Below are 13,990 nucleotides of genomic sequence, written 5' to 3'. Positions count from 1 at the left end.
TTGCTTTATCTCCTTGCAGAGGAATTTGATGAGAGGCAGAGATCCAGGAGGAGATGGTTCGGGGATGGGATGAGGTCTCCAGTGACAGGCTCGACCAATGACAATGCATGCCTACTTGTCCACTGGGAAAGACATCTTATTAGAGGAGGCTGCTGGTGTCAGCAGTGATCTGCACCAGGACCTGATCCTCCTGAGGCACTCAGACATGCTAGCTGAATCGATCCTCTCTGCCTGCCAACCTGGACGGCCTCCTCCCAGTCCAGCCGGATCTGGCTCTCCATCACAACTGTTACGTGGTGGGCGGTGCAGCTGAGAAGAATGCAGCTGGTTGCACTTGCTGGAGAAGTTGGCACTGGTGTGGGTTCTGCTCCTGGCCCTCAGCAGAGGTGGGTGATGGAGCTGTTTAAGATACTTCCAGTAAAGGCCTGGCAGCAAGGCATTGCAGTTGAAAGTGAGTGCAGTGCTAGATGGGTGAGGTGACATGCTTCCCAAGAAGTTAACAATCGCCTGTTAAGCAGTGAGAGCACTCAGAGAGATGGTGCTTTGAAAAGCAGTCCCTCAATGGCCCAAGGCTCAATCCTCAGCGTAACTGACTAGATGGCCAGTTTTACTGAAGTGGCACCTCCCACCTCATCGACCCAGGTAAGTTACTGATAGGTCAGGAAACAAATGGTATGGCTCAGAAATCCAGGATCCAGGGCCACAGAACCCACCTTCGTGACAATCTCAACAATCGCTTAATCACTCTCCTGACCCTGGCCCAATGTCACTTTCTGGAAACTTCCCACCCCCACTCACTACCAAAGCCATCGCTGAAGGCTGGGGAAAATTCTTCCCTATGAAATGTTTCCACTTGTGGGAAAGAGCAAAACATCAATGGAAGATAGTCACCAAAAATTTCAGTAGATAATTCAGAAAAAAACATATATTTTACATAGCGTGGTGAGAATATGGAACTCACTACTGTTACCATTAGACATAGGTGCAGAAGTAGGCAATTCAGCCCATTGAGTCTGTTCAGCCTTTCAATGAGGTCATGGCTGATCTGATATAATCCCCAACTCCACTTTCCTATCTTATCACCCTAACCCTTAATCAAATACCTGTCAATCTCAGCCTTGAACATACTTAATGGCCCAGCCTCTACAGCCTTCTGTGGTAAAGAACTTCACAGTGGTGGAGGCTGCCTCGCTAAATATTTTTAAGACGCGGGTTGATGGGTTTTTGATAAGAGAGGGGATTAAGGGTTATGGGGAGAGGGCGGGAAAGTGGAACTGAGCAGCGACAGATCAGCCATGATCTTATTGAATGGCGGGGCAGGCTCGAAGGGCTAGATGGCCTACTCCTGCTCCCATTTCTTATGTTCTTATGTTCACTACCCTCAGAAAGAAAAAGTTCCTCCTCATCTCATTCTGAGACCAGGACCACAAGGGGAAACAACCTCTGACCCGACCAAGCCCTCTGAGAATCCTATATGTCTCAATAAGGTCACGTCTCATTCTTTCAAACTCCAGATGAATACATGCCCAACCTACTCAAATCTCCTTGTAAGAAATTCCTTCCTTACCTATCGAATCAACTCAGTGAACCTTCACTGGACTGCCTCCAAGGCCAAAATATCTTTCCTTAGATAAGAGAGCCAAAATTATTCACAGTAGTGTGGTTTAGCTAGTGTCTCGTATAGTATTAGCAAGGCTTCCCTATTTCTATACTCCCAATGTATGGTGTTGGGACTAGTTAGGTAGTCTTAAGGTGTTTTGAATCTTGAGTAGTTCAACAGTGTTTATTAACTTCTTGAAACTATGTAGAAAGGTACAGTAAAGGTTCAAGCTAGGAGTGATCTCCATGCTTGCTTCTACACACAGCTCTGTGCAACACTACACTGATTCTTGAGTGTGGATCATGTGTTCTCTCGCATCACAGTATAGATGATACTATACTCAGTCCCATGCTAACACTATATGAGCCAGACTTTATACTACAGATCCAAAGAAAGTGGTTGACGCAAACGATACGGATGGATAAAGTGGAGGCTGGATAAGCAGAAAAGGAGAAAGAAATAGTGTGTTCTGCTGAGGAGGGGAAGGTTGGGAAGAAGATTAGGTGATGCATAAATGCATTGTGGAACACGTGACCTCTTTCTGTGCTGTATATTCTATTTACCTCAATGTAACTCATACAACAACAATTAGATTTACATAGCATCTTTGAAGTAATGAAACATCCCAAGGCACTTCACAGGAGCAGTGTAAAATGAAGCATGGCACCAAGTCATACAGAGAGAAAATTAGGTCAATGGTAAAGCAATTAAAATTGGAATGCAAAGAAGGATCGATTTTGAGGAGCACAGATATCTGCAAATGGAGCTAGAATAGATAGATATCGGGAATGGTGAGCGCATGGAAGGATCTGAAAATGAGGATGAGAATTTTAAAACCAAGATGTTGCTTGATTGGGGCCAATGAAGGTCAGGGGTGGCTGAGGAAGGGAACTTGTTGTGACATAAGTCACACAAGACACAAAAGCACAGAATTACAGGTGACCTCAAGGTTATGGAGGGTAGATAAGGATGGCAGATATTTTTCCTAATTCATTCACACTGTGGGTATCACTGGCTGGGCCAGCATTCGTCACCCATTCCTATTTGCTCTTGAACTGAGTTTAGGAGGACATTTTAAGAGTCAACCACATTGCTGTGGATCTGGACTCACATACAGACCAGGCTGGAGTGCTGGAAGTGGAGAATTGACAGGTGGGAAACACAAATCAAAATTCACATTGGGAGACCAGTGTGGATTGCATCAGAGCAGTTCAGTATTGAGGTAACTACGGCATTAATGAGGGTTTCAGCAGCAGATGAGTTGAAACAGGTCTGAAGTCAGGCAATGGAACAGAGGTGGAAATAGATGAACTTAGTGATGGCATGAATGAGGTCAGGAGCTCATTTCAGAATCGAATGTGACTTCAGCCCGCTGTGCTGCTCACAAAGCGCCGGGAGACATTAGCAGGGGCCGTCTTGCGGATTCTCGCCGGGCACCACAGCCTCTGCGAGTCTCCAAGGCCAAGATTTCTGCAGAAATCTGCGTGGACCTAATTATAATAGGGAAATCGTGATTTGCATTTCATGAATGTGCTGGGGAGCCAACTGTGTCTCAACTTGACATACAGCAATGGATCCAAAGAAAATATGGTGGAAGGAGTAAATCTTTAGCATTAAAATATTTACATTCACAAAATTATATAGAATCTGTCCCCCAGCTTTTGGCATCAATCGTTCCCAATCACTAATCCTCCAATGTGAACATCACACAGTATGAATGACTGACTGTATTAGTATTGCTTTGGTGATGACTGTCTGTGGAGATGAACACATCCAAAACTGAGTGAAGAAACACACACACACACACACACACACACACACACACACACACGAACAGACATGGTGAAGGAAATAGATCATTGCAACGTTGAAATAATTTTGGAAGTTCAGGTCATTATAACCCATCCCAGCTTTATACTCACGGTTTATGATGTCATCCAAATTCATCAATTACAAATGCTTTCTTCTAATTACTCCCATGTGTCCTTATTTCTCTGTATAAACCATCTGATTAACTTATTCTGTCACTCATTCTCAGGTATGCATTATTTAGCATTAAGCAGGAACTGTACTGTAATAATGTAAGCACTTGGATTACCCACATAAAACTCAACACACCTCCAACATGATATAATTAAATGGCTAGACAATTACTATTGTCAACTCCGATTCAACATACTCATGTGTAAGATAAAGAGATATCACCTCTCAGATAAACTTTTAACTGCAAGGTCACAGGAAAACGTAAAGGGGAAATCTATCCAATTCATCCTATCATCCACGAACAAATATTGCTGCTGGAAGCAATGGAGTTATTAATGGTTCTTCTCCTGCGAATGTAATCTAGGCTAACTTTTTGATGCAGTCCCACGGCTAAGATTTAAAATAAAGCTCCATTTGCCTGTTCTAATCATTCAGTTTAACGTTAGCGATGCCATGGAATTATACAAGGAAAATAAAGAGTTTATGTGGCATCCTGATCAAAGTTCCTGGCCAGGATTTTATTGGCTCGCCCCACCCATTGATGGGCAGAGCGAGCTGGTAAAATCACGCAAGAGCCAAGGAGTCAGGATGCGAGAAATGGGCCAGAGGCTGAGTAATTTAATTAATTGAAATGCTGATTTACATGTGTTTGGCGAGCACGGCACTCAAAGCTCTGGGCTCACTTGCCTTTATGGCCTCTTCGGGAGAGGTTGTCTCTGGCCAGGAAAACTCCTGCTCCCCATGAACGGGGGGAACAGTCGTGTTTGCCTCACCAGTGGAACCAGAGACCATTCAGGCCAGAGACCAGGAGGCCAAGGATTGGGGGGGTGGGGGGAGGGGGGAGGGGGTGACCCTTGGGCAGTGCCAGCCTGACAGTGCCATGATGCCAGGATGGGGGGGGGGGGGGGGAAAGAGTTTGTGAGGCTGCCTGCAACAGCAAGAGCCTGACAGCTCTCTCTCTCTCTCTATCAGACTCCTGTTGTTGAAATTGTGCATGTACAGCATCAGGGATCTGCACATGCACAATAGCTCTCCCTACAGTTGCTACTGCACGTGCGCAGACAGAGATCTGTGCATGTGCAATAGCTCCCTCTACAGGCTGGCTGGCTGAATTTAGCCCTGCTCACTGCCTGCAGCAGCTAGAAATAATCTAACGGTATTTTCTATGACTAAGTGCATCTGATTGGGCATGAATGCTCGCCCAAAAAATGGATTAGGAACTCTCCCATTTTCACAGTAGCTGGACACTTAGAATCAATCTCGTAAAATTCTACCCTCTGTCTCAATCAAAGCCTTCAAAAATGAACACAAGTTAACCAGTCTTTTGTGCATATCCCTTTGGTTTGTAATATAAAAGTCAGTTTACACAATGACTGCATCTTAAAAGTGATATATTGGTTTTAAAGCAATTAGAGATGTGCTGAGGAGTGGAACATCAGTGCAAATATTTCTTTTTGCAATCCTAATGAGTCCCAGGAGCAAAATACAAATACTGCAGCTACAAGAGGAGGTCAGAGGCTGAAAATTCTGCGGTAAATAGTTCACCTCTTGACTCCCCAAAGCCTGTCCAATGACAATGCACAAATATGGCACTTCTTTTAAATTGGGGATGTGAGTGTCTCTGGCTAGGTCAGCATTTATTGCCCATCCCAAATTGTTCTTGATTGAGTAGCTTGCTAGTGCACTTCAGAGACCAGTTAAGAGCCAACCACAATTGTGGATCTAGGGTCTCATGAAGGCCAAACTAGTTAACAGTGACAGATTTCCTTCCCTAAAGAAAATTAATAAACCATACAGGTTTTTATGACAATCACCGATGGTTTAATGGTTACCATTACCAATACTAGCTTTCATTCATTAAATGCAAATTCTACCAGCTGCCTTGGTGAGATTCGAATCCTTGTCCTCAGAGAATTAACTTGGGCCTCTGGATTACTAGTCCAACGACAATCCCACTACCTAACCATCTCTAGTCATTACATGGAATACTCTCTACTTGCTTGGACAATTGCAGCTTCAACAATATCCATGACAAAGCAGCTTATTTGATTGGCTCCATCCACCACCTTAAGCATTTATTTACTTTACTACCGACGCACTGTGGCAGCAATGTGCACTGCCAACATGATTCACCGCAGCAACTCACTAAGCATCCTTCAACAGCACCTTCCAAACCCGCAACTTCTGTCACTTAGAAGGACAAAGGTATCAGACACATGGGAATAGCAGTATCTGAAAGTTCCCCTCCAAGCAACACACTATTCTGACTTGAAACTATAGTGTTATTCCTCCACTGTTGCTGTATCGAAAGCCTAGAACATCACTACCACCAGTGCAGTGGATATACCTAAACAAGATGGACTGCAGCAATTCAAGGCAGCTCACCACCAACTTCTCAGGCGCAATTAGGGGTTGCAACAAATGCTGACGTCACCAGCCACACTCACATCCCATGAAAAGGTGGCACACTGGTTAGCACTGCTGCCTCACAGCACCAGGGACCCTAATTCAATTTTGACTTTGGGTGAGTGTGTGGAGTTTGCATTTTCTCCCTGTGTCTGCTCCGGTTTCCTCCCACACTCCAAACATGTGCGGGTTAGGTGGATCGACCATGCTAAATTGCCCCTTAGTGTCAGGAGGATTAGCAGGGTAAATACGTGCGGTAATGGGGATAGGGCCTGGGTGGGATCGTTGTCAGTATAGGCTCGATGGGCAGAATGGCCCCTTTCTGCACTATAGGGATTATATGATTCTATGAAAGAATAAAGAAAACTGCATCAGGAACATTTGCTAGGTGCATTACAAATATACCGTTTGTTAATTTCAAAGACATTAATGTCGAGACTGTGATAAATAAAATCTCCTGTGACAAATTCAAACTTCAGTGTAAATTATAGGAACATGCAAAACTCTCATTCAAAACTTTGTTGCCAGTCTTATGCCTTCTGTGCTGTAGTGTTCTATGGTTCTACGATTCAAATCTAATTTTTTTTCTGAATTCATTTATAGAATGTGGGCATCACCTAGAATGACTAGGTCAGAATTTATTGCTCACCTCTCACTGTCCTTGGTCACCCTTAACCACCACTGCCTTTTCCGCTGGCTTATACCAGCTCCTGATCAACCACCACCTTCAATTTGAATATTATCCTTATTCTTCAATCTTTATCTGACCTCATCCTCTTTTCAGTGAATCATAGAATCCAACTGTAGAACGGGCCATTTGGTCCATTAGGGTCTGCACTGACCAAAATCCCACCCAGGCCCTACCCCCATAACCCCAGCATTTACCCTAGCTAGTTCCCCCAGATAGTAAGGGGCAATTTAACATGGCCAATCCACCTAACCCACGCATCTTTGGACTGTGGGAGGAAACTGGAGCACCCGGAAGAAACCCACGCAGACACGGGGAGAATATGCAAACTCTAGACAGATGGTCACCCAAGCTGGGAATCGAACGCTGGTCCCTGGTGGTGTAAGGCAGCAGTGCTAACCGCTATGCCACCATGCCTCACGCCTGTCCTCCAAAGCTTTTCATCTGTCTGATGCTGGTCTCTTGTCCATCATCCCTTTTCACTACAACACTGGGAGTTATGCCATTAACTCCCTTCTTGAACCCACACTGTCCAGCTCCCTTTCCTTGATGAAAACTCACCTCTTTTAACAAATCTTTTGGTCTCTCATTCTTTGGTTCTGCACCTGTTTTTTCTATCGCTTATGAAATGCCTGGGGCGATTGTCTACCTTAGAAGCAATTCACCAATGCAACTTGCTGCTTGTTGGCCCAAGATGTGTTTGCAATGCTGAATTGATACACTAACCAAAGACTGTGTGTACATCTTTAAATGGAGATTACAGCACCTTTCCACAGGAAGGAGAGGCATCACCCATCTTTTGTTTTGAAAGCTGAGCAGTCCATTCAAAGTTCTTCATTCTTGCCTGGCTTTTTAATGTGGCATCGTAAATTTGAGCTCAGCACTTCCTTGCTCTCAGGAGCCACTTCTCAATAACATGGTGTGAACTTGAGTTGTTAAGCATTCAGCCATTCCCCACTGAACAATCTCCCCATAGTAAACGTGCCAAACCTTCCTAAACAGCTGATCTCCATTAAATACATCACACTTTAACCTTCTGATCTTCACTTTTGGGGCATGTTTCCTTTTTTTTTAAATAACTACAGCACCAACAGTATTCAGTGGGCAACGTGCCATAGTTACAATGCTTGAAAGCTGCAAATCATGCCAAGAATTTATAAAACCCTTACTACCAAGATCTTTCAATGTTGGGATAAGGGAATTGGAAAGAAGGAGACCAGCAAGTCACTATTAATTGATCGAATGTTTAGGGTGGCACAGTGGTTAGCCTCACAGTACCAGGGACCTGGGTTTGATTCCTGGCTTGGGTCACTGTGTTGAGTTTGCACATTCTCTCACAGTTTCCTCTCACAGTCCAAAGGTGAGCAGGTTAGGTTGATTGGCCATACTAAATTTCCCCTTCGTGTCAGGGAGTTCGGTAAGGGGGGATGGGAATTAGAACCTGCATGGGATTGCGGTCCGTGCAGACTAGATGGGTCGAATGGCCTCCTTCTGCACGGTAGGGATTCGATGATATTGCGTGAAGGACTTGTTCACCCTCTGTCCACTTCTCAGCACATGTTCCACTCACTTCCCTTAAGAACCAGTTTAAATGTTACTCATCTACAATGACACAGAGCAACCCAGGACTCTGACTGTGCCATTTGTTGAAGGCACACGCAATCTGCTTAAACGACGGTTCAGTGAATTGACACACACACAAAAATCCTAATTGGGTAAGGAAACACTTCATTTTCAGAGCACCATTTATTATTTCTGTTAATGTACAGAATTAGTCACGTTGCCATTTTGAGCAATTAACCCCCCACCACCACCACCGCTAATACAAACACAAACTGTGCCCCAGAATCAAACAAACACTGCGGATTATTTCACATCTGTTTTAACAATGGTTGCCAAATTTTTGTTAAGATTTCTATTCCAGGGCATTAACGTGCAGAATTACAGCGCTGCTGCGATGTACTCATAAAAACGTAAGGTGGGACCATCTAGCAGTGTCTCTCCTTTTTAATATCTCTCAATCAATAACATGTAATTAATCTTTTTTTAAGAAAGTATCATTGCACCTATCTACAATTTATATATTTTTAAAAACCGAAAGGTACTTTTGCCGACAAAACTTCATTACGCCCTCCAGTGGGACTCACAATGTATCATTATTTTTTGGAAATGCAACTAACCCCACGGACCGATGTGCAAAATATTCCTGCAAAAAAAAATCTATATCGACGTGCGTTAATTCCTCAAAACACAACACAGATCGTACGGAATGATCCCAGTACACATTCCTACTGGCACCTCGCACAAACCCCTCCTTATCATAAAAATATTCCCAACTGAGAACGCTGGTACCACTTAAAATTGAGAAACTGCACATCAAAAAAACGGGACAGCCCCATTCCGGAGTTTCGGAGACAACATTTCCACACAAGGCAACACTCAGTACAATCCCCCACACACTCACATGTGTGTTTCTGAGGCAGTTTGGCATGCACAGTTTACACGTACTCAGAATGACATCTCCATACAAACATATATAGATCAATGACAAGTCACATCCCACAACAATGACAAAGCCCAGTGCCATCCACTGGCTGTGGGTTATATCTGTGTATGTAGTGTGTGTAGCAGCAGCCTTGTAAATATTGATTACACATGTATTAAACGTGTGAATGGGACAGCAACACAAACCCAGCAATTCCAATGCTGCACACCTGAGTCCTGACAGAAACCCCCACAAAAAAAAGGTAAAGTTGCTTTTCCCTCTTGCCCCAAATCACTTTGAGAGTCAAATCACATCAAATCAGATCAGTTTGAGAGTGACAGATCATCAGGAAATGAAGCGACACAGCACATCCCACTGCTTTAGAGTGGGGGCAAAAGTGACAAGATATTGTTACACGCCCTGGGTAAACTGGAATTTGACATGCTCATCTCTGTCTTTCTCAAAGTCTCTCTCACCTTCTTCCGGGGCTGCCATTTCATCATATTTGTAAAGCAGAAATGTGGAGAGCATCAAGAGGTTGGCTGGGAACCTGGTGTAGATTTACAACAGTGACTGCACATACTGGACAAGGCTGCCTTCTCTTCTGCTTTCACAACTGCAGCATAATTCACAGGAGGAGGCAACAAGCAGAAAAAAAACACACACACACAGATCCCGAAAGCAGTAATATCCCAGGGAAGAGGGGAGGGAAGAATCTGCAGAGGTGTTTCAGCAGCTCCTGGTCCTCAAAGCGACATTGCAGGGGCCGGGGCTGACACACAGCAGCATGTCCTGCAGCGGGCAGCAGGCGCTGGGGCTGCTCCGCTCCGCACTCTTCGCGCTGACTCCACTCAATCCCCACACACACACACACTCCTCCCCCTGGCAGCGCGCCCCCGACATCCCAGCGCGCGTCCCCGGGCCCGCGCCGCGCGCTCCCGCCACCTCTTCCCGGGCCCGCGCAGCGCGCCGACGCTTGGCAGTCCCTTCACATTCCAACAGTGACAGGGGTGAATTAAAGGCAAGATGCTGAGATATTAAAGGTACCAAAGTCCCCCTTTCCCCTCTGCTCCCTCGTCCCCTTCTTCCTCTACACCCCCAACCTCTTCTCCCTCTATACCCATTCCTCCTGTACGACTTTCACCCCCTCCCCTCTGCTACTCCCACCCCTGCATCCTCCACTGCCCCCATTCTCTAATTCCCCCAGTCCCTCCCCTCTACTCTCCCACTCCTTTGCCATTTGTACCCCTTCCCCCTCTACCACCCCACCACTGCACTCTCTACTACACCAGCTCACCCCTCTACTCCCTCACCCCTTAATCCCCACCCTCTACTCCCTCAGCCCTAACTCCCCACCCCCGGCCCTCTACCCCTCCACCTCCATCCCCATCTTCTCCCCACCCCTCTACTTCCCACACTCCACACTTTCTTCCCACCCACCCACCCATCTTCTTCCCACTGCTCTAATCTCCCAACCCCATCTTCTCTCTACTCCCTCCACCTTCCTCCCACCTCCTACTCCACCACCCTTTCCTCTCCTGCTTCCCTACCCTCTTTCAACTCTACTCCCCACCCCATTTCCCTCAACCCCCTTTCCCTCCTATTCCCCCCCCCCCACTTCAATGCACAGCCACCGCTTCCCCTCCTAATGGTCCACCGTCTCCCACATTATTCATCCATCCTTTCTGGTCCCCCACCTTTTTCCTTACTATTCCACCCACTCAACAGAGAACAAATGTCCAGCTTGGTCCAGAATTTTAAATCCCCCTCCCCCAATTTAGACTTTATTTGAGGCAGGAATTTGTTTTATTCAGTTGACCAATCTAAACAATATGTTCTTGGCTGGAGTTACAGAAAAGCTGATCCTTTGGGAAAGATCCTATTGTGAAGTTGGACTCGAATGATCTAGCCAAGAGCCACTACAAATGCAACAGGCTCTTTGGGCTCCTTCTATACTGTAATCTTTTACATTTCTCGATATAGCATCTACTGTACAGAATTAGGCCACTTGGCCCAACTGCTCTATGCTAGCATTGTTCCACACTAGCAACCTCCCCCATCAGCATTTCCTTCTGTTCCTTTCTCGCTTCCCCTTAAATGCATCTATGATCACCTCAACTACTCCTAGTGTATATGAACACACAAATTAGGAGCAGGACAAGACCATTCAGCCCACTGAGTCTGCTCCACCATTTGATAAGATCACAGCTGATCTCTCTGTGGTCTCAATTCCACTTTCCTGTCTGCCCCCTGTAACTTTCGACTCCCTTGTCAATCAAGAATCTATCCAACTCAGCCATAAAACTATTCCTTTGACTGCTCACTGGGGAAGAGCCTTCCACAGACAAATGACCCCCTGAGAAAAAGAATTTCTCCTCATCTTTGTCTTAAATGGGAGACCCCTGATATTTAAACAATGTCCCCGAGCTCTGGTCTCTCCCACAAGGGGAAACATTCTCTCTGTATCCTCTCTGTCAATTCCATTCAGGACGTTCAATAAGATCACCTCTCATTCTTCTAAATTCCAATAGATATAAGCCCAACCTGCCAACCGTTCTTCTAAAGATAGCACTTTCACCCCAGCAATCGGTAAAGTGAGCCCCTGCTCTGAATTTTTTTTTAATCTTTATTCCAATCCAATCAAGTCAAATTAAAGCCAATTCAGAGTCTCAACAAGTTGAGACATTCCCGATCCAAGCTGACAACACAGGGCTCTCAGCTCCTGTCTTGGGCTTGATCTACATGATCCAAACTGATTGGAGTAGGTGTAGCTCCACCTCCAAGGCTTGATCTTATTTGCATCTTAGCCAAAAGGCCAAGATGCCGCTTTAAAAAATTGCTTCAAATGAAGCTGAAATGTAACCTAATGACTTCAACCAAGCGCAGCATGTCGATATTACACTTGATCTTAGCCAAAAGGCTGAGAAGCCCCTGCTCTGAATTATTTAATGCTATTATGTCTTCTATTGAATATGGAGACCATAGCCAACCCAGTATTCTAGGTGTGGGTCACAATTTTCCAGTCACGTCATGTGCAGCATAGATTGGAGTTGGGGCAGAGCGGGGCCACAGAATCATGGGTGAGGGGTTTAGTATGTTCAGTGCTGGTGCCAAACCCCGTGGCGATCTTCCCAGCCACTGCACTCTGACATAACCTGATTCCTACCCTTACTGGGCGGGAACCAGATTCACATATTTAAATGAGTACTCCCGCAGGCGCAGTAGGAACCCAGCAGGAAATACTCCTAAACTCCACAAACAGAGACTAGGATGATGGCCAAGCCAGGGATGGAGGTGTGGAGGAGGGTCGGAGACCACTGAAGCCCCTGGATGGTCGGGGACATGGCTGGGTAGTGCCCAGCTGGCAGTGCCAATGTGGCTAATGAGGGCAATGCCTGGGGGTGGGGCCATGAAGGGGTGAGGCCTGAAGGGAGTAATTAAGAGATGTCAAGTGGAGGAACATGAAGAGGGTCATGAAGGGGAACCCACGGGTAGGGGGGAGCAGGAGGAATGGGGAAGTGCCCCAATGCTGACAATCTTTGTTGGGGAGGGGACAGGGAAACATCTCTTCAAGGAAGGGAGAGGGGAGTGGAGAAAAATTTCCTGATCTTTATATTCCATCCCTCTTGCAATAGATGATAACACCCCATTTAACTTCCTAATTACTTATTGCACCCACCTACCAACCTGATTTGATTCACATACCAGATCCAGCTTGCCTGTCAAGTTTTGCAATCTTCCTCAGAGTCACAGAATATTTAGAATGCAGAAGGGGGCCATTCAACCCATCAAGCCTGCACTGGCTCACTGAAAGAGCATTCTAACGACTCCCACTCCTCATCTCCGTAACCTTGCACATTCTTGCTTTTCAGGTATCAATCCAATTCTCTTTTGAATACCTGGATCAATCCTGCCTCCATCAGCCTCTGGGATGGGGGGTGGGGGGGATCCCCACATCACTTCCACTCCTTTTGCCTATTATTTTGAATTTGTGTCTTCTAGTTCTTGATGTATTCTTGAGAAGGAAGTTTCCCACTATTCTCCACGTAAATAAGGTATAGTTTTTCAATTCTTTTTGCCACCGTGGCCAAATTCATTTTCCTACATTATATTCCATCCATCAATTTATTGCCCATTATTTAAGCTATCTAAATCCCTTCGTAAACTCCTTATATCCTCCTCTGTTACGGTTCAGGTCAGAAACTCCACAATGTTTTATGAATCCCGCCTGCATCATAAGTTTTGCGCCTTGAATTTGGCTGGAATAAGTATGATATGGTTCACCTCAGGTATGATTCAAATGACCCACTAGGGAGCTTCTATCAAAGTTTATTTAAGAATATGGTTAACATGTATGAAAAGAAAATTAGCAATAACTTTTATCAATTACAAACAAAAACAAAACAACCACAATAATGTATAACCCTTAACAAATATATATATATGTTCCAATCAACCCAAAACCTTCCAATGACAAAACCCTTCAAACAGGCTCAACACAGCAAAGTCTAGTGATCATGTGAAACTAGAATTGAGTCCTTTGTTGGAGAATAGTTAAACTCTCAGTTGTATAAGTCCTAATAGTCCTCTTTACATACCCAGAACAGATTGAAGATGTTCTGACTTCATAAAACCCCAGATAGATGTTATTCAAGCTACCAATGGCAGATTTTATGCTCTCAGAAGGCAAAAAACATTACTTTCAGCTAATCAGCAGAACTTCCAAAAACCAGGGAGAGAAAGCAGCTCTGCTTTCAGTCCGATGTCCACTCCCTTCTAAACTAAACAGAAAATGAAACCTTCAATTCCCTAGAAGGGGAAAAAACCC

General features: G+C 45.1%; 1 protein-coding gene across 2 annotated transcripts in view; it reads right to left on the bottom strand.

The window, feature by feature from the left end:
• Nucleotides 1–13,990, bottom strand: part of ttc28 (tetratricopeptide repeat domain 28) — a 723,607-nt gene that overhangs the window by 491,618 nt on the left and 217,999 nt on the right. Inside the window, exon 1 of one of the 2 annotated variants that reach the window (XM_080208202.1) lies at nt 9,639–9,964. The exons of the other annotated variant lie outside the window; for it this stretch is intronic. Coding sequence (XP_080064328.1) covers nt 9,639–9,665 — 27 coding nt within the window. The 5' untranslated portion in view covers nt 9,666–9,964. Of the gene's footprint in view, nt 1–9,638; nt 9,965–13,990 lie in introns of those variants that run through there. 2 annotated transcript variants of the gene reach the window in all.

Source organism: Carcharhinus amblyrhynchos, chromosome 20, assembly GCF_965287045.1.
Source record: "Carcharhinus amblyrhynchos chromosome 20, sCarAmb.v2.hapA, whole genome shotgun sequence".
Taxonomy (NCBI): Eukaryota; Metazoa; Chordata; class Chondrichthyes; order Carcharhiniformes; family Carcharhinidae; genus Carcharhinus; species Carcharhinus amblyrhynchos.
The sequence above is the reverse complement of the archived record's forward strand: the minus strand, read 5'-3'. Positions and strand labels throughout refer to the sequence as shown.